At 37.8% G+C, this 23829-nt stretch overlaps 1 protein-coding gene across 2 annotated transcripts in view; it reads left to right on the forward strand.

Moving 5' to 3' along the window:
- Diaph3 (diaphanous related formin 3) overlaps positions 1-23829 on the forward strand; it is a 336634-nt gene that overhangs the window by 273933 nt on the left and 38872 nt on the right. Inside the window, exons 23-24 of one of the 2 annotated variants that reach the window (XM_032917289.1) lie at positions 6085-6209; positions 12023-12258. In XM_032917289.1, the coding sequence (XP_032773180.1) occupies positions 6085-6209; positions 12023-12217 (320 nt within the window). In that variant the 3' untranslated portion in view covers positions 12218-12258. Of the gene's footprint in view, positions 1-6084; positions 6210-12022; positions 12259-23829 lie in introns of those variants that run through there. The other variant, XM_032917288.1, reaches the window with a different exon arrangement.

Here is a 23829-nt window from a genome sequence, read left to right on the forward strand (position 1 = left end):
ATTACTATTTTTGCTATGATGTTGTAACAGTTGTCTTTCATTGTATATCTCATTGATTTCAGGATTAAAGTACCATTAAGATTTATTTGTGTCTACCTTGTCCATTTGACTTTATTATTTTAAACTGACATTCATAAAATATTATGCAGCTGTTATTGTTTTATAAAGGAAAAGCTTATTTGTTGAGTCTGAAATTTGTTTCTAGCAAAAAAAAATGTTTCTTTTCATGGAAGAAAGTTAATTTAGTACAAATGTTTAAGTTTTCCAGTGGTAGTAAGCGTTTAAACTTTTAATAAAGAAATTACTTTTTTTATTTTGTAATGTGGTGTTTAAGTATGAACGTAGCATTCTTTAAATAAGTTAGGTAAAGATAATCAAGGCTCAAGAATATTCATTATGGATCATTTTTTCATGGCAAAGATAACTTAAATAAATGTAATTCCTAATCTCATTAGCTTGAAATTCTCTCATAATAGTATGTCATTCTATTTTGAAAAACTTATATTCATAGTTGCTCTAAGTTTCAAAGTGTGTGTTGTGATTTAAGTTTCAGTGTAAAGGCTCTTCATCGGTACTGGTCTATTCTTGTCATAGTGACAGGAAGCGTGACAAAAGGCTGACACATGTTAATGAACTAGACAGTAAACATGTTTTTTCATTTTATTTGTAATAATTTTATCAGCAAATGATGTGATAATCCAAAATTTATTCTTTCAACAAATGTGTGAGGATCTGCTAGTATAGTATCTGAAGATATAGAAAGAAATAAAAAATGTTTTTCTTGTTTTGTTTTGGATAAAAGAATAAAAGTTTAATAAAAATTATAATTAGAAGAACTGTTAACACATTTAGCGACACAGATGAAGCTCAGTTCTATTGTACTTATTGCAGGGCCAGTGTCAATCAGCTGTGAGGCGCATGATATGAAGTCCTCTTTACAGAATTCCCAGGCACTGGGAACGAGGCTGCATAAAGTGAGAACTTTATAGAGTCCTTCAGTTGCAATGGTTCTAGTGGTAGAACCATTAGAGCATACCTTCTAGTGTATTTGGTGATGCCTGGCTTTTGGTGTAAGTCCAAAGTTAAGAGTGATAAATGAATGGAATGAGCCACGCAGGTAGGTAAGACACATGATAATTAGAGAACCAGGATTGCAAGATGGGGGCAAGCTATAGGAGCAACAAACTATAAGGTACATGGTTCGTTTGAGGAATACTTTATAAGAGACCATCACCAATACCCTGCCAGGTTGTGGGTAGACCTTGGTTCAGATACTCACATGTTATGTAACAGACATCTGGGAATTACTGTGGAAATATATACCCAGTGCAGAGATGGTGTTGGAGAAAACCAGGAACTTGGAGGGGCAGGGATGTTTACTCTTTCTGAGCCCAGGAGTGAGATGTCTTGTCTATGTAGTTGAACACTATGTATGACAGGGAAGGTTCAAAATTAGCAGCTTCGTGTATTGGAAACAACTTGCGGTGGTCCTTCTGCCATTCCTCTGTAGATGAGGTGGTTCAGGGCTGGCCCACATGCCTTAGGTAATTGAGAGATAGCATATCTGACTGAGTCTTCCCTGAGAGAGCCAACTTTATAACAGTCTGTTTTTATTACGTGTATTTGAAGTAATGGTAAGAGGTTCGCTTCTGAGTCCAAATGAAACAACGGTGAAAGGTCAAAGAGAGGGTGGTGCTTCTAGGAATCCTCAGATTTATAGCGCATTCAGGATTGATAGTTGTGTGGACTTGCTGCTGACATTAACCCTCCAAACCCCACGGGAGCTAAGAACATAACTGGGGCCTTAGGCTTGCTACCAAAGCTTATTACCACTGAGCTCCATCTCCCGCCCCTGAGCTGGCATCTGAAAGAGGTGTCATCTTGTGAGATTTAGCACTTGTTCCTGCAGAGAGCATGCTGTCCCCTCTCTATCTCATACCTGTGAATGCACACTTCTGTGAAGTATGCAGTTTAAAAGCCCCCTGTCTATTTGAAATTATTCATGAAAAATAATCTTTGAGCCTCAAGGGTAAAAGTTTGTTTGAAAAAGAACAAAAAATGTTTATAGAAGTGGTTAATTTAGTTAATTGCTGGAAAAGAAGCCTCCAGTCATTATTAAAACTCTTTAGTTGTACCTGTTCGATGGCTCCAACTATTAGACTGTATTTTATTAGCTTGGAATTTACACACTCCTTTTTCTCTTCCAAATGTATTTTGGTCCTTACTTAACAGCTAGCAGTGAGAGGTTGGTCAATTACATTTAAATTCACTTAACTACAATGTACAAGTAATGTAATCAGAGAGTGCAGATGAAGCAGAAGAAATGGCTTAGTAGGATTTCTGTTTGTAGAGTAGACACAAGCACATTTTATAGGGTAGCTTAATTATTCTGGCTATTGGCCTTAAATGCACCTCTAATGATTTGCCCTGGAACACAGTGACTTTGGTTAGACTGATTTCCACAATGCCACAATGTCCTGTTGATCTGCAGTCTACGAGTGGTGGTGAACTCCTTGCCGTTCCTGTTGTTTCTTACATGGTGCTGTCACTTATTTAAGTTTCCCCATTTCTTATCCACTTCTAAAAATAAGGTAAACATAATATACTCTCCTACTCCCAAAAAGGCTTCATGCTACATTAGACGATTTAGTATCTTAGGAAATATCAGGAAGGTGAGAACTTGAGGTGGTGTAGTTCTATTTTCGGTGATGTTGAAATTGAATATAAGAGAAGTTGCCTCACACCACATGAAGGCAGTCTACAATGCAATGAGTGGGATGGTTACAGAAACCTGTCCAGTGCGGACTGGTGGTCCAATGTATTAAATATATTAGTAAAGGCTGAGGACTTTAACACCCCTCCCCCAGTCCTCAAGGTAGAGGAAGGAGAGGCTGTCAAGCTTGAGTTAGGCTTCCATAGCCAGTGATTTAATTACCATTGCCTTGTAATAGTATTCCAATAAAGACTGAAGTGAATCGTTAAGGGAGCTTCCTGGTCTGTGAGACTAGACATTTCTGGGAGGGTGTCTTCCCTAAAGAAAGCAGGGAGCTCTGTCAGATCTCCTGTCTTCTGTAGTGGGCCTTTCCTTACTTGGGCTGTTCCTTTGTCGTGTCCATTTTAAAACATTACATCTATAAGGATTATGATTCCCCAAGTTCATGGGCCACCCTGATGAACTTCCGAACTTAGGGAAGGGCCTTGTACAGATCCTCAAATTCCAGCCAGTTCAGAAATATGGATGCCTGCCTGGAATGGAAGTCGGCCTCTGATGTGAAGGTTGCCTTGTGAGATGGAATCTGTGTTCTAAGTATGCACTGACTTTCCGTAATCAATGTTAGCCTGGCATGGACCTGTAGGAAATCCACTTGTGAAGAATTAAGAGGGGAATGTTGGGGGTCGTGGCAAGGGGGAGTGAATGGGGAGCAACACCTTTATGAGGGAGGGGGAAGGGAATAGGGGAGCTTATGGACAGGAAACTGGGAAAGGGAATAACATTTGAAATATAAATAAATATATCCAATTAAAAAAAAAGAATTAAGAGACTCAGGTGGTGTTGGAAAAGTCTGTGTAGTATAAGGAAACAACAAGCACCGAAGGACAAGCAAACACCCCCTCCCCCACCCCACTAACAGATCCAGCGACGCTAGTTCTCAGCACTCATCCTGTGCCTTTCCTTTCCCAAGTGTTCTCCAAACTCACAGTTGTTGATTTCTGGTGTCAGGAGCCATTTTCTTTATTCTTTTTTCTTTATTTTGTTTTTTAATATACAAATGTTAGAGGTGGTCGAGGGACTTTTATACTTACAGAATCTTTGGCACCCCTTATTAAACAAAGTTTCAAACCTACATAAACACATATTTCATTAAGTAAATATGTATTCAGTTAAGCTTCTGGTTTTGCATCTGTTTTGTGTTATAGATTAGGCACATTTCCCAACATGTCCCTGGTGTCTTTTGATTTATGAGGGTCCTCACACTCCTGTTTGTTGCTGTCTACATTTTTCCCTACTATTTTAGGCATATGGTTTTTATATTCAATAGGAGGATACTGCTTTAGATGTTCTTTTTTATAAAACGTAACATTGCACTTTTTAGTTGTTTATGCTAAGCCTCATTTTGTAAACTCGGAACACTAGTGATACCTAGATGATGTTAGAGCGGCAGGCATATGTCTGTACGCAGCAAAGGTGACGGTCACCATTGATGCTGGTTATAGCAACTGCTGCCATGAACACTGCCTCACTGCACAGAGTTGGGACAGGACTTTAAACTTTCCTCACCACTATTTAGTTAATAAAAAATCATTGTTGTTTTAATTTTACATAATAGAATTTTCAAAGTATAAAAATGATTGAGTCACCAGTGAAATTTCTTGAAAAGCTATAAAACACTTGCTAATGACACATTAGAAAAGGGACCAAATGGAATAGGAGAACAAAATGTTATCTTTTCTGGAATTCAGAGAGAGAACTTCACAAGTCGCACTATAAGCACGTGTAAATAGGAGAGGTAAATGAAGCCTTGTGGATCTGGTGAAGCCATGTTTGTGGATACATGAGCAGACATATGATGACCATTACCAGTAAGAGCAGTGTACAGCAGCATGCTGGTTGGCAGTAGGAATGAACCAGACTCCATTATTACACTAACTGCTGTTAAGGGGAAGGATTCCATGCAAACCATTGTGTCTGTTACCATCCCACTGACTTTTAAATTGGTAGGTAAGACTGAACCCACAGCCTCTGTAAATGTGTGTTTCTTGGCTCCATCCTTAGCCCAAGCTCATTTTGAAAAGCCAACATAGGATACATACCAGAAATTTAAAAGAGAAAAGATAAATCATGTGGGAAAATGTACATGAATATAAATTGACAACGATTTCCCAGTGGTCTGAGCCAAAGGCCATAATATCAGTCTTCAGACAACTGTTACATGTAACTCAGCCTTGGAACTCAGTAATTTTGGTATTTAACAATTATATTGTTAATTAAAACAAAGTATATGTTAAGACTTTGTTAAAAGCTTTTATTGTGTTTGTTGTTTATATAAAACACAATATCACTTCATATTATTTCACATCATTTTCATTTTTTCTATTGCATTTTTTTCAAGAATATAAAACATTGTCTGGTTTTGTTTTGTTTGTTTGTTTGTTTGTTTTTTAAACCATTTTCCAGAGTATTTTGAAGGCTTCACTGGGTATGTCTGACATTTAAAGGTAAAATGTATTCATTCATAAGAATATATTCAATGTTATAAAATGAAAAGATACTTAGAATTATTGTATTAATTTAAGCACATCATTTTACATAATTTAACAGGATTTTTTTGACTCTAAAGCAAATCAATATTCAGAAGTCATTTTGAAGGTACTGTGTCTGCTCCATGGAACAGTAACCCTTACCTTATTCCTGTAAAAGTGGATGACTGTGGAGGTTTGACTGCTTCCTGTGTGCTGCAAGGCCAGTTCTTCCTGCCAGTGCCTCAGCTGTCTCGGTTACTATGGGTTGTTCATGTGTACTGATTGGGAGGAGCCTGTCAGATATTAGACAATAAGGATAGTACCCAGGTACTGGTAAAGAATATCTTTGTGACCTAAAATGCCATCTCTGACCTCTTGGTTTCTATGAGAGATTAGTTTGGCCAATACAGAGCCTTTGGTCATATTCTTCCCAACTATTCACCAGTTCTTTCAAGATATTTGTTGGGGAAAATGTAGCAGTTGTATTTGAGTTCAGTATTTTGAATGAACTTCCTTTGTTCTTGTGTGACTAGATTATCCTATTGTGTTTGTAGTGGTTAGGCTGTCTACTTTTAACCATTTATTTCTTAAGTGTTGTTGGCTTAAGTAGGAACTTCCTGTATTTCTCAGTAGTTTATAAAGAATTAGTTGTCTGTTTCCCTTTATATTTGGATTTAAAATTCAAAAGGTTAGAAATTAAATTTGATGAAACAGAATGTTTTAGAATGCATTTTCCCACTGGGAGGATTTTTTTTTTGAAACAAATGTTTTGTTGCTAGATTGTTGTACCTTTTATATATTCTAATTTTGTCCTTTCAAGGCATTTAATATGCTCTCTTCTAGTCTCTGTAGAAATGCTGGAAAAGAGCTTGAAGCAGATGGGAAGGCAGCTTCTACAGCTTGAGAAGAATTTGGAAACCTTTCCCCCTCCTGAGGACTTGCATGACAAGTTTGTGATAAAGATGTCCATATCCTTTGATATCTAACTAAGTTAGTTGTCAGTGGGTCTACAGTGTCTTGATGTTTTAAGTGTGCTTATATAACGAACATACATTACATCGTGCCATCTTATTAAAGGTTTAGCTCGTATCTTTCAGGTAAACTAACCAGGGTGTATTTTATCATAAACAATGCACCAAATACTTCTATGTCTTTTTACCTTTTGTCTTCTTGAAAAGTGGAATGCTTATTTCACCTCGTTTCTTCTATTTGCCTAATTCGAAATGATAAAGATTAAAACTGAGTTTGAGGAAGTTTGAATCTAATGTCGTGAAATGTGACTTAGCTATGTTTGAATTATTTCGGGAATCAAATACAGACTGTAAAATTCCAGCATGACTGACTCCTCAAGGATTGATATACATTAGAGATTAACTCTGATTCCACAGAATGTAATATTTTCTTTAGAAGACTGCCATTCTCACTAGAAAAGGAGCTCGTCATAATTACTGCTTGTGTTTTCCTCCAATTCACAGTGAAATGGAAAACCGTGCATGTAAGTCAATGGCACGAGGCTTGTGTCTTATTCAATTTACAGTTTGTTTTGTATTCACTTATCTTTGTTATTAGTAACTTTGTAGCTCAGTCTCTAATTAGTAACTGATGTAATGAACTTCTTTTATTTCCTGAAGCTAATGTTGAGTTGCTCTGCAGACCACTGTATGATATCAGCAACGGGTATCTTTTTTGTTGTAATGAAGTATTGTTATAATGCATTATTAAAATCCCATATGGATATCTGAATTTTATACGAAAGGACAACCCAGTTCTAAAATGAGGACTTATAAATAGACTTCCCTAATACTTTAAAGTGATATACTTGAAGTAATATGACTTTCTCTTTTTACTTCTCCCTTGACATTTAGTGAATCAGAAAATTATTATTTGGTTTGTCACAGACTTTATTGTATGTGCTTTCAACCTAATTGTGGATTAGTTCAATTTTATCTTCCTTCTCTATCTTTGTCAGGAAATATCATAAAAATGCACTCAGTAGCAATCAGTTAAGGATAATGTGTTTGTTTCCTCTTGAATCTTATCTCCTACCCGGCTGCCGTTTAAAGAGGTTGTCTCTATAGACTTGGAGAAAGGATTTATTTTCGTTTCTCTTTTTTTAGACTAAAAATTAAGTAGATATCCATATAGATTTTCATCACTCAACTGACAAATTCTGCATTTTACTATATGCATATTGCAGTATGTTTTCATAATTATACTTGGATTTGTTTCTCAGTTATTTTTATTATGTTTTCACAATCACGTGTGACTACTGTTTTTGTTGCTCTTTTTTTTTTATTGTTGATATTTTTTGTTCTGTTTTTTAACCCTTAAATATTGTTAACTGAAATTGTTTGGTTTTGTTTGCTTATAGATATAAAAAGCATCTTATAAAAATTTTGATCCCATGTAGCTTTTGGTTGTACACAGTGAGTGGCTAATTAGGAAGCGTGGGTTTCTCAAACTAGCAAGAATTCCTAAAATTGTGCTCTACACAAGGTCTCAGGACATACCCCTGCCTGTGTTCATATGACAAAGTCCTGACTGCTGTCGGCTTCCGGAAAGGTGTACAGCTCATAGAACACAGGCAGCGATAAGTCAGACCAGGTAGTGTGAGGCTTTGCTGGAGACAGTTTTTCATTCTGAGTAAAATTACACTCCACGGACAGGAGAGCTACTATATCCTGTCGCTAAATATCACAACCTAGAAGCCTCTAATGAACTGATTAGCATTCATGTGTCTCTTGGAAATCAGATATATGAACAGTTGGTGCACTTTGCTATTGACAAAGCTTATAATCATAAATATTCGTTGCCAAGATTAGACTGCACTCGTTTGCCTTTCATCTTAGTTAGACATACTAGTTTTGAAGTAATTAAATTCATTCGTTGCAAGACTTTGTTTACTTTAATTAGGACTGACAAGTCATATTTTGAATATTAAATGAATTTATACAGATCTTATTAAAATGGCAAATTATGAGCTTTCTGGATCTTAGGAAATGGACGGGTTTAGAAGAAAAAATGCACAATGAATAAAAACGTACTAAATTTGTTATTAGCACTCAAACTTTGCTGATGCTTTATGATTAAATGCTTATGAGTTGAGGCCTAAAGCAAAAATTTAGTTCTTCAACCAACTGTGGAGGAATATTGTATATTATTTAATTTGTTAAAATATATCTTTATAAGTAAATATTCACTTTGAACAATTATGATTCAGTAAGGTATGAAATAATCTACTAATTGAAGCGTTTTAAAGAAACAGAATGTCTTAGGGTTCCTCTTACTGTGAACAAACATCATGACCAAAAACAAGATGGGGACAAAAGGGTTTATTTGGCTTACACTTTCAGACCACACTCCATCGCTGGTGAAAGAACAGGAACGTAAGCAGGGCAGGACCCTGGAGGTAGGAGCTGATGCAGATGTGATGGAGGGATGCTGCTTACTGACTGGCTCTCCCTGGCTTGCTCAACCTGCTTTCTTATAGAACCCAGGACCACCGAGCCAGTGATCTAACCACCCACCAGGGGCTGGGCCCTTCCCCATCAATTACTAACTATAAGATGTTGGGTCAATGAGTAGATGGATTTTGTCTTCTTGAATTTCTTTTGTGTGGCCACTATCTCTTTGTAATTTCTTTTTATTTTTTCTTTACTTTTTCTCACTTATTTATAATGACTTTTAAGGACCAATTCAGTATGGCACTGCTGGATCTCTTTGAATCTAGTTTACAATGTCCTTTCCCTTACTCTGCTATCCTACAGCTTGGTGTTCTTTGTCTTGTAGATAATGACCTAGTTCTTTTAGCCAGGCCCTTCATCTTAGTGAGGAGTATGTCCCTTGTCATCCCAGTTAGCCTCTGCCTCCTGTGTAATAAATGAAACGTTAATTGTTTTGTGTGGATTATTATGGGATGGTCTCACATTATACTTGACTGTCTCTGCATTATATAATGCACATTGCATGACCACGGAACCTATCATAGCCTATCTTGTTAAACACTGTTCTAAGACCTAGAGGTCTTCCTAGAGTATTTCCTGAAGTGGTCGTCTAGGTCCTGGCTTCTAAGCAGGGGTTGTGAAATACATTAGATATGTGGATATATGGATCTCACTAAAGTTGGTCCTTAAACATTATCTTAATAGAACGATTCTCTCTCTCTCTCTCTCTCTCTGTCTCTCTCTCTGTCTCTCTCTCTCTGTCTCGCTCATAACATGTATGCACACACACTGTGTGTGTGTGTGTACAGGACTTTGCGCATGCGGAAGCTAGAGATGGATTTCCGGTTTCTTCCTGAGCTCCTCTCTGGCGCATGTTAAGAGACAGAGTCTCTCCCTAAGCTGAGAGCTTACCCACGTGACTCGTCTACTTAGACAGTGAGCTGCAGGTACATGCCTGTTCCCGCCTCCCAGCTCTTGAATTATAGCTCTGTGACTCTTCACATGACTTTCCTCTGAGCTTGGGTGTCACCCCTTAAGTTCTCATCCTAGCACAGCAGTCACTTTGCCAGCTGTTTCTCTAGCCATGGAAGCAATGCATTTCTGATGATGACAATTAGTAATGTCCTGAGAGTAAGTGTGACTGTAGTTGTGGAGGAAGCTGACAGTCAACGGTAGTGCTAGACAAGGACTGCAGTACAAGTTGTATTTTAGGCAGCTACTTGTTTTGAGATCATGTGAACACGTATCCTCCGAATAGTCCAACTACAGTGATTCAAGTGGAATATTTGAGGGATTCTCCTCAGTTTTGGTAAAGAGAAAGGAAAAAAGTAGTAGATTTCTTAATACACAAGGTAGATGTAATGTGTGTCAGTAAATTTGCACTGTGTTAAAGTTTATTTTGTTGCATATTGCCTGTTTTTCTGAACAAATAGAGAATTAGGAGAAATGATACAGCCTAACCATTACTGACATTCACATTTGCTCCCCTCCCCTCCCTCCTCCCTCCTCCTCCTCCCTCCTCCCTCCCCTCCCTCCTCCTCCCTTTAAGCCAGGCTGCCTCATATCTGTAGTATTAAACCCACCTCAGTCCACCAAGCTCTAAGATTACATATGTGACTCAGCATGCCGGGCATAGACATTTTGTCTAAGTGGAGTTTAAGAGTCGACACAAGGACACCTGGTTTGGGCTCTTCTTTGGGATGGTTATAATTATTCTTTCACTGACCCTTTATAGAGGGGGCTCCGAGCACTAACGCAGGATGCCTTGTTCCCGTAAGCAGGGCCTCTGCTCTGTCACACAGTCCTTTTGATCTGCTAAGGATTAATTTGGCTATTTGCATGGCTGGCTTATTATTATGGTTGACTATTATTTTGGGTAATTCCCGTTATCCGAAGTTCTCATTTCCTTGTGGAGAAAATTGTTTTACTCATAATAATGATAAGCGAATTTACTTTACAACCTCCTGGCTGTTAGGAGAAACCCATGTCATTTCTGTGCCTCTGGCTCTTAGTCATCCTGTCCATCCACCCTCAGGGTAATTGCACTGTGTTCCAAGAGTACAGATGCACTTCGGATGTTCCTTTACTCACGCTCCTACCTCAAAACCTCCACAGTACACTTCTTCATTTTATACTCTGGAACAGAGGAATTCGTGACAATGTGCATTTCCCCACAGGTAGCGAGAGAATGAGGAATATCTGTGCATTGTCTGTTGTGGAAACTCAGCCTTGAAAGCGGTTTTTTGTACAGAAAAGGAGAGGTATAGAATCACTGGAGACCCTCAGCCAAGCAGTCTTCTTAAGTCACTATAGTATATCCAGTGCATGTGTGCACGCCGTCGTGTGAATAGAGTACCCATGACATTTCACTAGACTTTCGAGGGGACCCTTCCTCCCAAGGTTGACATAAAATATTGGTATAAGTTTCCGTAGGCCATATGATTCATCCATAAGAGTTTTCCTTCAACTGTGGTCTGGCGATTCTATGTCAGATTTTCTCAGTAGGTTTATTTTGTTGTTTGTTTTCAAAATATTTTCTATTACCACTGACATACTATTCTCATTTTACCATAGTGTCATTCAGAATGGCTTGACTTTTATTATCAGAAATTAGTGTGAGAACAGTTCCAAATATCTATCTCCACATTTGCCTACTCCATTTTGTGCATGCAAGCATAAATTTTAATCAAACAATATGTAGAAGAAACTGTACAGGAATATTTTAGAAAAGAAGTTAAAGCATTATTTTACTTCCCTGCTCTTAAAATCTTCAGCTTAAGTTCAGTAAGTGAGCAGTGACAACATCAGGTGTTTATGTATGGTCCCAACTGCCTGATCACTCTTCTAGACAGACTGTTAGAACTGACGGTCTCCAACTGTGTGCCGCAGGTCACCCTGCTCTCCAGTGGTCGAGCTAAGGCTGTCGAAGCAGGGAATGGAAGGTCTCGTATACAAGCACAGGATGTACAGGTGCCATGCGCCATGCTCGTCTCTTGTGCCGTGTTCTTTACCTCAGGGTGTTCTAATTGCTGACTCTCAGCTGCTGGACTAGAGCCATTTATTTCACAAGTGCATGGCATAGATGATTATTATGTTAAATTGGAGAGAGATTCTTCAACTGAAGTATGAAAGACAAATATTAAATATATAGATATTTATTTGGTTAATTGCCCCAATTAATTTGAAATTCAATAAGTTTCTTTGTTCTGTGGCAGCCAGCTTTGAGTTTGGGAGATGTCTTGGTGGTAACAAAACATTAGAATCAAATACAGAGCTAGAAGTGTTTTCATATAAAGCATTGCTTTGTAAGTTACAAAAGTCTTTAACTTAGTATGTACAGCTTCATTATCACTGCGAAAGAGCACTATGGAAAACTCTCCACGCTACTGGACAACATGACACAACTGTACCAGAGTGTGATGAGCTACTATGCTGTCGACATGAAGAAGGTTTCTGTGGAAGAGTTTTTTAATGACCTGAACAATTTCAGAACTTCATTTATGGTACGTGAAAATTTTGCCTTTGTTTTCTGAAGAGTGCTCTTGCAGTCGTCCTCGCCCATTCTCTCTGTAACTGTGATTTTAATTCTCTTCGTGCTTTTTCTAGTGAAACCTATCTTTTCTGGTGTTACAGATTAGCTTTAAAATTTTTCAAATTTTAAACTGTTAAAAAATATGTAGTTTGTTCTCTTTCAGGCTTTTTTTTTTTTAACGTGAAACTGTAATCAGAAATTTTGATTGAAAAAGTGACAGATTCTAAAGGTTTTCATAAAGGCCCCCTCCTGGCTGATTACAGGGCACTTTTATAATAAGTTTTTGGCTATGAATTTGCTTCTTTATGCTTAAGATCAATTTGTGTTTTGTGGTATAATTTTACCAAATTCTGTGCAGCTCCCGTGAAGCCTTTTTCCCCCTCCTGTTTTAATGCATTGTACAATAACCCCCTGCCTTTCCCTCTGAGTGGGTTTTACATTCCTACAGTTTGCTTCAGACGCTTTAATAGGGAGGTCAGGCCTTTGAGGTAGAATCCTTTCATTTAAGTATTAAAAAGATCTTTTGAAAAGTATTAGCTGATTAGATGGGGGAAAAAACTACACACACATATTAAAGGGAGAAGGTATTGTTGCTTCCCTTGGGAGACAGGGGATACCGTATTGCAAAAGGAAAAATTGTTATTCTTAATAAGTGGGGAAATCATTTTTGTATTTCAGTACACGTTTTGTGAGGATTAAAAAGTTTTGAGGTATGAAAAAAGAAGATTAGGTTGAGAGAGCTGCTTTCTCATCTCAGGCAAACTTTGTCGCTAACTTTGCTGGACTCAGTTATCCTCACTTAAAAATGAGTTAAGCTTTTAATAAAAACCCTCCATTCATCCAACATTTCTCATTCTGTTTTTTCCAAAAATTCAGGGGTCCTTTCAATTGTTTTTATTAATGGCTATGCACTCACCTTGTCTTCTTGTGTGTGTGTATGTGTGTGTGTGTGTGTGTGTGTGTGTGTGTGTGTGTGTGTGTTTGTCAGTTCTTGTATAATGCATTGTGTTGACTTATGAGGCACCATTGCTCATAGAAATAAATGTTAAAATGTTTCAGTTTGAGAAAGGTAGATTTAGTTTCCAGATAGCATCAGTATTACTTTATTTGCTTGCATTGATCTGTTCTGCACATAAATAATCAAGGTGTGTTTTGTATAATGTGAGGAAGAATAGTACCAGGTCCTTGGTTCAATTCTACTGTTGAGCTGACGAGCTTCCCTGGAGAGCTTTCTGTGTTTCAGGCCACTTTGCTGTCCATGTTCACTGCCTGAAATACTGCTCCTTCTGTTCTTACTTAGCTGCATCCCCTTCCCCTCATCGTCCCAGGCTTTGTTCTTCTGCTAAGATCTGAGTCTGTTTGATTCGCCCTTATGTGTCTAATACAGTGCATCCCTTAAGTTGGTAAACTTTGGGATATGAGGTGATCGATGGTGGATGCCATGCTTTAAAGGCTAGTGCATTCATTGTCAACGGCTTTCCAGGTTCCACCTTCACTTATTGAAACTTCCCCACAACCAGTATTTATACTCCGTACCCTTAGCTCACCATTATATAGCTAGCCAGGAGCCAGTGTGCTGGCCTTGGTGTCTGCCTCCAGATTTGTACCACAGAAGCCTGAATTGGGCCAACTATTAGGTGTATGGTATCTAGAACAGTTTCAAGTGCTACTAAATTGATATCTAACATCTGCTTCCAAAATAAGTCATGGCCAGTTTCATTTGTAAGTCATTTAATTTTTAATGAATTTATTTTTTAAATACGTCTGCTTTTGAACTGAAACAATTAAAAGGTATTTAGTCAAATTCCTGTAGTATACTGTGGGCCAACTTACATCATCCCTCCTACGTATTACTACAGACACAACTAAGTCCTGAAGATATTATTCTCAGGTTTATATTTTTGTTCCTTAAGAGCCTTGTTACAATAGCTAAGGAGGCAACATCTGTCACAGATTGCTTCCCCAAGCAAGATGGAGACCAAGAGGGGAACTTTTCAGGATCCTGTAGCTTCTGTGAAGAACAGCTGTTCATTTGACAGTGCTTTAGCTCACCCACTTAGAGCAGGAATTCTCACGTGGGACTTAAGTCTCCTTGCTGTCCTTTTCTTCCACAACAAGATCCTCTGCTTACTGGGCACCAGTCTGTTTAGATCTACTACTGATCCAGCTTTTCCAGAAACGAGGGCTAAGGAAGGGAAAGATGTGATTTTGTTAAGTCTTATTCTTGTTAGCATGAACAAGAGGAGGAACCCCAAACACACCTGTGGTTGAGCTTCTCTCTGGGCTCCATGTACTACATGGACACACTAAGTCCCAGTGGCTCTTCATGGCGCTTTGTGAGGACAGCTTTAAGAGTAGAGGGAACTGAGGTGGAGAAGCCTGGACATTTAGAAAAGGGGCTTCACTGAAGAGGGGAACTACCTGTGGTTCCTTTTTAAAAAATTGTATTTTACTTGTTGTGTCAGGCATAGGGGAGGCATGTGCTACGAAACGTGTAGATGTCCAAGTACAACTTGATAGAAAGGTCAGTTCTTTCCTTCCAGAACATGGGTCGTGGAACTTGGTTCATCTTACTTGGCAACAAACAAGTCTGTACCTCCTAGAGCAACTCATTTCCTGAATCCTACACTTTTAATGGCTTACCACATCCTGCTGTTAAGTTTGCAAGAAAGTTGAAGTACTGACTTGTTAGGTTTTGAGTGGTGGTGGTGGTGGTTTTGCTTTTGTCTTCTTTTTACAACTTGTTAAACAGAGCACACTGCATACTTCGTTTCTTTGTGCTTAACCTTTCCATTGATGGCTTCATGGTGGAAGATACATTTGTATTCTCTTTTGCTTCCAAAATATAAAATGTTCTCTCTCCAGTTTGAGGACAGTGACCATGAATGGAATAGGAGATGAAGGTGAGGGGAAGGGTAGTGAGTGGGAAATCTGACTTTCTGTGGGACTGTGGCAAGCATAAAGGTAAGATTGGGGGTGCTGGGTGAGATGCTGACTGCGAACTGTCAGCTCTGCCAGCTGACGGTCTGGACACATCAATCTTGCAGCAAGTGGTGCTCAGGCCCTCCTACTCTATTCCTTATAAGTACTCGTGGGTTGACGTGTGAGTAGCTTTAGGCTCACTCTTCCTGGGCTCTCACGGGCTGTCTGGTACTAGTAGATGATAAGTTTTCATGGGTCATTTGCATTCAGCATGTTATTGTTGTTGGATCCTGCTGGTGACCTCATATTCATCCTTATCTTATTCAACAGCAAAATCATATATGTGTTTGCCTGTGGATTTAGGCCTGATTGTCTCCTGTCCTTATCAGTGTAGTATTGTAATGTAGTGAGTTCCAGCCCACTTTGTATCCTAGAAGAGGTCTGTGCCTTGGTTTTACTCACCTGGTCTGAACGACAGGATTTTCTCTCTGATGCTTTCATTATCCTGATGTCATTCCTTTCCAGGGAAAACTCTTCTGCTCTTAGTTCAACTCTACAAACCCAGAAGCAGTGTCTTCTGGGGCCTTACCTGTTTTCTTGAATGCCTCACTCAGGAAAGATCTCTGCTGCTCCCTTCTCTTTTGACCTTTTGTTGTGTGTCTTTCAGGTAAAAGGTTTAAGATAAATTATACATGCCAAAAAAATCTGTTGTTTAGTATTTCCAACATACTTGAGGACTATGAATCCTTTAAATGTTCAGTGTCAGATAATTTATATGGAGTAGGTGTGTGTGTGTGTGTGTGTGTGTGTGTGTGTGTGTGTGTGTGTGTGTGTGTGTGTGTGTAGCTTTTGGACACAAGTGATTCCTGAGCACAGAAATGCCTTTCTCTGAGCTTGCACTGCATTGAACATGCATTTCTTATTCATAGCGTATAAGACCCTGAGATCTGAGACTCCACTTGTGGTTAGGACTTAAAAGGGCATCCAAAAGCAGACATTGCCTTGAAGTTATTACTACTGAATACCCTAACTTAGGGAAGTGTTGTATTTTCCCCTTTTCTTGTTTATATATGTCTACAGATGTTGCCAGATTCTGTAGCTAGTGTTTTCTAGTCCATGAAACCGAATTGGGTTTCTACCTTAGTGGTAATGTACTTGACTAATACATTCAAGGGCCTACGTTAAGCCTGCAGCACCGGGGAGAAAAGAGCAAACAAAACCCAGTGTGCTTCTTCCTTTATCTCCCGTGCATGCATTAAACTCCTGTTTGTATGGCCTGTTGTAGCAGTCTGGAAACTGCTTCTTCATATAGTGCTTAGTGAGTTCTTCATCTCATAGACAACTTTACCCTCATTTTTTTTTTGTCTTCTACTATGAAATTTAGCTGTTTGTTTCACAAACAGGAAGGGGTTGGTGGTCATGAGCAGACTCCAGCATCTAGTACCATTTATTGAAATGTGTCTTTGTAGATTATTCATGACAGTAAATTGCAAGTTACTTAACCTTAATGAGCCTCAGTTACCTGACAGGAACTGAATGGAGTGGAGTTAGTGACCAAATTCACGTGAAAGCTTACAGCAAGCTCGCTCTGAGCAAACAACAGAGACAATAACCTTGTTTTCCTGTTTTTCTGTAATAGTATTGGAATTATAAATGTCTCTCTCCTTTCTCCATACCATGAGCAGAATAGACATCCAATTTGTGTTTAGCCCTGGCACTAGATTATTTCTACAGGTTATTACTTAGGTTTCATTCAGCCAATATTATCAGTCATATTTTTGGCAAACATTAATTGAGTTGACTTTTGTTTATATAATTGAAATATGTATAGTGAAGCAATAACAAAGCAAGAATCACTCCTAGAATTTTCCTGTATCTTTTGGTCAATTAAAATTTGCTTTTCTGTTGAAATCTTAGTCTAAGGGAATAAACTGTTATCCCAACTGCTACTACTCCATCATCCAATGAGAAGGCATTTGGCTTCAGTTTTGTTTGTCTGTTTGTGTGTGTGTGTTTTGTTGTTTTTTTTTTTTCAAGAACAGCTAGAACACCACCTGTTTTGGTAGGTAAATCATTTAAATCACACAAATTTGATGCTTGTCAGCTCTGACTGCCATTTGTGCTAACTCCTGGGTGAACCAGCTTGACAATAGCAGGGCAAAGCACTGAGCATGTCCTGAATGCCTCTTGAAACTTGTACTTATAGACTGATATGTTTTATGTTGTCAGGGGCAAAAAATATCATGTACAAATCTTATGGTGGAGTGTTGAGCCAGCTTCTGTGATTATAATAGAAAGCATCTTCAACCCAGGCATATTTTGGTGGGCTTACAATTTCAAAGTTGTATCTGGAGTCTTTTCACATAGGGCTTCTGTCTTCATTAGCACCTTTGTTATTCTGAGATCATACTTGGAGCTCTAAGGCTTCCTACATAGAAAAAACTATTCTGAGTTTTCCCCTCCTCATCTCTCAGTGTCTGTTTTATTCAAGCAATGTGGTCAATCCTAGTTGCCTTGATTTTGACTTTGAAATTATTTGTGATGATTTCCTAATCATGATTCCTTTAAGTTTTCACAATGGGAACATAGCCACTGACTTGAACTCTCCTCTTTACTGATGAGATTCATTCTTACTTTATCTTACTCTGTGGACTGGAATGATAATACATGTATTTGACAGACTGGTTCTATATTTCTAAATGATTGGTAATTTGTATTTCTCTTGAATAAGCTTTTGTCGTGTTGCTCAGTGAAACAGAAAAAACGAAAATTAAACACTGGATTATTTTGAATAACAATAGCAACAACATACATAGTATCAGGACACAGTAATCCATGTAACTGAAGATATTACATTATACACCAACAAAGTGCAGATAAAAATGCATTACGTAATGTTAAAATCCACACATCAAATGTAATCCTCTCTCCTACTTCAAACATACCCAGGTACAGACATGCAAAGCAGTTGGGGAAGCTTGAAAAAGGTGAAATACAAGGGCTGGCAAGCAGGCTCATGTGGGACATAAGAGTTTTAGTTGGCTCCTTCCTAATCAAGGGAATTCAGAGTAGCTTAGTAAACTGCTGTCCTGTGTCCAGCCTACTTCCCAGCACTATGTGCATGCCATTCTACCCATGGGCTTGCCAGTGTTTAGGCTTATGATAAAGACATAAAAGGAACAGTGTATCTCTTAAAAAAGAAAGAGAATGCAATGTGGAGGGTCAAATTATATTATGAAGAACTTTAAAACCATACCATGCTTTGTTAAAGACCCATTGTGCTAATTGAAGTATTTTATTTACCTCAGAGCTCTGCAGACCAATCCGTAGCAAACTTATGAAGGTTCAGTAACCTTACTAGAGGCTAATGAGTAATTTCTTCACTTTGCTGAGGCTGACTTTGTAGAAGAGAGGAGCTTGAGGAGGAGTTGGGTAATGACCAGCACTGCACAGCACTGGGCTGTTGTAGATTCCCACTTAGGGGTCTTTGTCCATTATCATATTGAGCTGGCACAGAATGGTCAGTAACAATTCAGTTCATTTTTTTCTGCCAGAGCAGAGTGCATCCTGCTCACCTGTCCCATTGGTAGCATTGTAAAATGAGTCTCGGTAATTCTAGAACAAAACCAATGGGTTATTTTACAAAATAGGATTTATTTAGTAATGAACTTACTACAATTGCTGTTTATTTGTTTTTACAATTGGAGAAATTTCCTAGTTGCTATGAAAAATTTTTTACTGTAAAACTGAGAACCATATACTTTTGAATTCCTGTCAAATTATTAATGTATTTGAAGTATTGTCCTTCATAGTTCATGAACATTGTAATATTCTCTTGCAAGAGCACAAAAACGCTTTGTTTCTTTATTTTATTTTATTTGCAAATTAAAGTTTTTTCTGTTCATTCCTGAAGATGAATCCATCAGGAGTTTTTGAAAGCAGTCGTACTGCCTCCGCATGAGAGTAAACACACTTAGGTTAGGCATGCACTGGTGATATATTAGATCCACATTGCTGGTTTACTTAGAGGAAACTTGCTGCTTCTGACAATACCGAATGTTCAGTCCTAGGAAGCACTGAGAGTTAACTTGAGTTGAGGCAGTTGGAGACACAAGACAACAAGTGAATTCTTAAGCAACAAAAATTGAGTTCAGTGAAACCTGCATTACGTAAATGTATACACACATATACACATGTATACACATTTGAGTATATATAGATGTTTAAAGAAATAACACTGAATAGACAGGGCTTTTTATGCTTTTTTTTTTTTTTAAAAATAAGGTCTCTGTAGTTTTATGAAATATAAAAAAGATGCAAGATACTAAAATGGCTTGAAAATATCGAGATATAAATATAAAGCTATATAGTCTGAATACAGGTAAAATACATATATTTTTAAAGTCAGTATCTATGGTATATACTTAATACTGTGACTTTATTTTTATAAGACTGATAAACATGCACAATAATATATTGCTTTCATTCAAAATTAAACCTTTCTCATATGTAACTTAAAACATTGCCCAATTAACAGTCATTTTAAAATTACTCTCAAATTTTAAATTACAAATATATACCTTAACTTCCTTTTAAAAATAGCTGAAGCACTACTTTGAGGAACATGTATGTAAGGAAGCTAGTCTCTTCTCTAGAATAAAATCCCCAAGCACATTATATGATTTAGTAATATTAAAACAATGTGCACCCAAATGTAAATTGAGTCCTTAGAGGAATAATGGCTAGACTTGAGGTTGAGAACTCCATCTTGCCTTCCATATTTAATTCATCTCGACACCTTCCCTGCCAAGTCATCCCGCCTGCATTGGATGCTTCCACTTCACTCCCATTCAGCTTAGTGTAGCTTCCTATTCCAAGGTCTCTGAATAGAAACACTTACATTCTCATAGGAGCTATGGAACTTGGCATTTTCCTGAGGCTTGATAGAAGCATGTAATATTGACAGAAGCTAGAACATGGATCTTCATGAGTCGTGGCTGAATAAGTGTGCTTTAGGCACATTTTGAATGATTATGTACTCAAGAAAATCATATTTAAAGTGAGTGATATAATAAAACGATATTTGTTACCACTGTGTGAGCCTTCCACTGATAGTAGGGAAGGGATATCAGGCAAATATATGAATTAATGTCTTTAACTATTGAAGTAGCAATATCTATCGTCCTTTTTACAGAAGCAATTGAAGCATTGTTACACAATAGTCATTTAAGTAAAAGAATATGATTTTAGATTTTCATCTCATTAGACTGTACTATCCTTCAAGAATGTGGAAAAACTCAGATTTTTTTTATAAAAAATGTTTTTAAAAATCATCAAATTTCATATTGTATTATCAGAGACATATTTTATCTTATAAACTTTCCATACAACATATATGTGAATGCTTTCTTAAAATTATGAGGATCCAATTACTTTCATTTAATCTTGGAACTTAAATCATATGTCTAAAATTATATTAGTATAGATGAGCTACAACATCCTATAAAATGAAATGAGATGTGTTATTCAGCTCTACACTATTAAACACTGTGGAGAACTTTGCTTATCAGGCAGGTGTTAAATGAAGACTCTGGACGATCTATCCTACAATAATTCACCCACATACTTTAAGGCTCTTAAATGGTTCTTACCAAGCTTTCTCAGTAATCTGATGAGCCATTTAAAAAAACTTAGAAAGTTCAGGAAATATCCAAGGACAAAAAGGATTAAAGAGAAAGAGGGAAGACAGAGTTGCCAAAGACTGTGAAGTTGGAAACCAGGGCTTGTGAGGAATAAGGACATTGCATAAAGCCTTCAAAATAAGAATGCGATGGGGCGGGACTGGGAGTTGAATTAATCCCACCCAGGTTAGGAAAAAAAATCTCTAGTTATTTACAGAAGCCAATTCGAAGCTCTGCTGGAACACAATTACAACATATGCTGCCGAGAATCTTATTAATTATACTCCGCAAACCAACACAATTCTAAGTACTAAGCAACTTTGGGGTAGCATGACATCACAAGGAAAAACGTAGTACACATAGACATTTCCTCCTTCCAGATTCTCATGGAAAGGAGACAGAAAATGCTTAAGGAAAGAAAGGACTTCAAAAAGACTAGTCGACTACAAATGACCACTTAAAAGGAAAAGAAGAGGGTAATGGAGATAGAAGTTTGGTGAGTGAAATTAAACACACAATGGACTAGAGTGGATTATACTCTACACAGAGATACATATTAAATGAAAGTGCTCCGAGGACAGGCCAGGGAGATAGTGTGCTTGAGAGAAATATGCAACAGGGTGAGACCATCTTCCCTTTTTATAGCAAGAGCCAGAATATTAAGGAGAATGAATGAGCAATAAATAATCAAAATGGTGCCTAAGATGCTTCCAGATCAGAAATCCACAAGTAGGAAGTACGGTATGGAACTTACCAAATACATAAAGTGAAACCCAAAAAACCTTCTAAGTGGGACTGGAAGATGGCTCGGATGGAAAATGTTTTAAGAGTGTATACTTCTCTTACAGAGGACGGAAGTTCAGTTCCCAGCACCTACTGAAGCCAGGCAAAGATTAGCAGTAACTCTAACTCCAGGGCAACCCAATGTTGTTGACCTCCATGGCTTCTTGTACTCACTTGTATCCACAGAAGGAGAAATAGATACAGATGCAGATGCAGATGCAGATGCAGATACAGATACAGATACACAGATACAGATACAGATACAGATACAGATACAGATACAGATACAGATACAGATACAGATACACAGATACAGATATTCTGTTAGTAAAACCACAGGGTGCCAAAGACAAATCCCCTTCCAAGCACTTCCATGGATATGTGTTACTTCTGATCAGCAGAGGAGGAAGCCAGTTAAAAGTGTCTCCATATCCAGAAAGAATATAGTTGTGCTCCTACTGTGGTACACTCTTAACAAAGCAATGCCCAGAGGCAGGCTATTTATGAAGTGAAAGAGAGTAAACTCTTCTGGTGCCCTGTTGTGCATGAGACATTCAGAGGATGTAATTTTGGGTATAATTTTTTTGCCTTCTAACTTGTTTGAAACAGGATCTATCTTGTAGAAAGTTTGCACAGATCAGGCCAGCTTGCCCAAGAACTTCAAAAGTTTCTCCTGTCTTCACTCCCCAGTTCCCAGGAGAAACCCACTGGGATTACAGATGCTGTTCCCTGCATTTCTCTGATGAGCTCAGAAGGTGCCCAGCCTGGCAGGGCAAATGCTTCAGCCACTGAGCCATCTCAGCAGCCTCTTTCAAAAGGAGCTTTAGAAACAGATTGGCAGGGTTTTTCTTAACAGGTCAGATGGTATTTCAGGTTTTAGGGTATATTACTCAAAGTTAGTGAGTTACATGATGGTATAAAACAGCATAGCTTTAGGAGTATGCCCATTTCCCGTATAAAGCTCTGTTTATAAAATTGTGATTGGCAGCATACCATTCGTTGTCCCATATCTACAGAAGCAGTTTATAAATTAAGGCTCATGAGGCAAAAGGCATAAGAATAAATGTAAAAAATAAAATGACCTATACAATAAAAGTTATTTTGCATACAAAGGGAGACATTATCAGTTTAGAAAGATCTGAGGTTCAAAGAGTCTGCTGTATAGTGGAAAGAGAGGGAAGGAAAGGAAAGATCTGAATTAAATTCAGGACTTGTTTGTATGATAAATGAGTAGGATAGTTTGTAGGCTGGAAGTATCAAGTATAATAAAATCTAAATTGTAGGAAAGAATTACATCAAGAAGTACATATAAAGAAAAAAATCATAGCACAAATAAATATATAGAAGGGATAATCCAAGGTAGGATCAAGAAGAATAAAAATTACAAGGATGTTTAAGAGACAGATGAGATTTTATAAAAAACAGCATGGGGCTTTTACAAGTTTTACAAGTTTGTTACAAATTTGGCAGATTTACAGGACCCACCTAGGGCCATGAGGTGTAGAAAAGTCTGAAGTGACAACTGTTACTATAATGCAGGAAGTCCAGCAAGGAACGTGTGCTAATACCAAAGTGCACTTAGAGCTAATGCTGCTCCTTTACGAAAGTGAAAAACTGCCTCACCTGAAGAACACAAATAGGAGATATGCATGTGGTGGCCCTCAGATGACAATGTAAAGTTGATTTGGCTTTGGTTCTTCAGAACAGAGTTTCTTTGTGTAGCCCTGGCTGTCTGGAACTCACCTGTAGACCAGGATGGCCTCGAACACAGAGATCCATCTGGCTCAACCTCGAGTGCTGGAATTAAAGCTGTGCACCACCACGCCTGACTGATTATGTAAATATTGACTGATTGTGTAGTTAAATCCCGTATTTAACATTATACTGGGAAATTGCCAGTTCTCTTTTGATTATTGCTAAGTCAGATGGAAAGATGCTAAAGACACAAGCGTTAGACTTCAGTATAGCGGCTGGTGTTGATATGGGTACACAGAGACAAGCATTCGGTGAGGAACATCCACTTGACTAAAGCAATTTGGAACTATTATTGAAATTGTTTGCCTGACACTGTGAAAGCAAGCTCAATAAATTTCTAAGTATCAGTTTTATTTCTTGATCTCATTAACATGAAATTAAAAATTTTAAATGATGAACATTTTAAAGTGTCATCATTTTATAAAAGCATTTAAATGGCTCTTGTCCAGAATAAGATCATAGAAATAACTTT

This window comes from Rattus rattus, chromosome 12, assembly GCF_011064425.1.
Source record: "Rattus rattus isolate New Zealand chromosome 12, Rrattus_CSIRO_v1, whole genome shotgun sequence".
Lineage (NCBI taxonomy): Eukaryota > Metazoa > Chordata > Mammalia > Rodentia > Muridae > Rattus > Rattus rattus.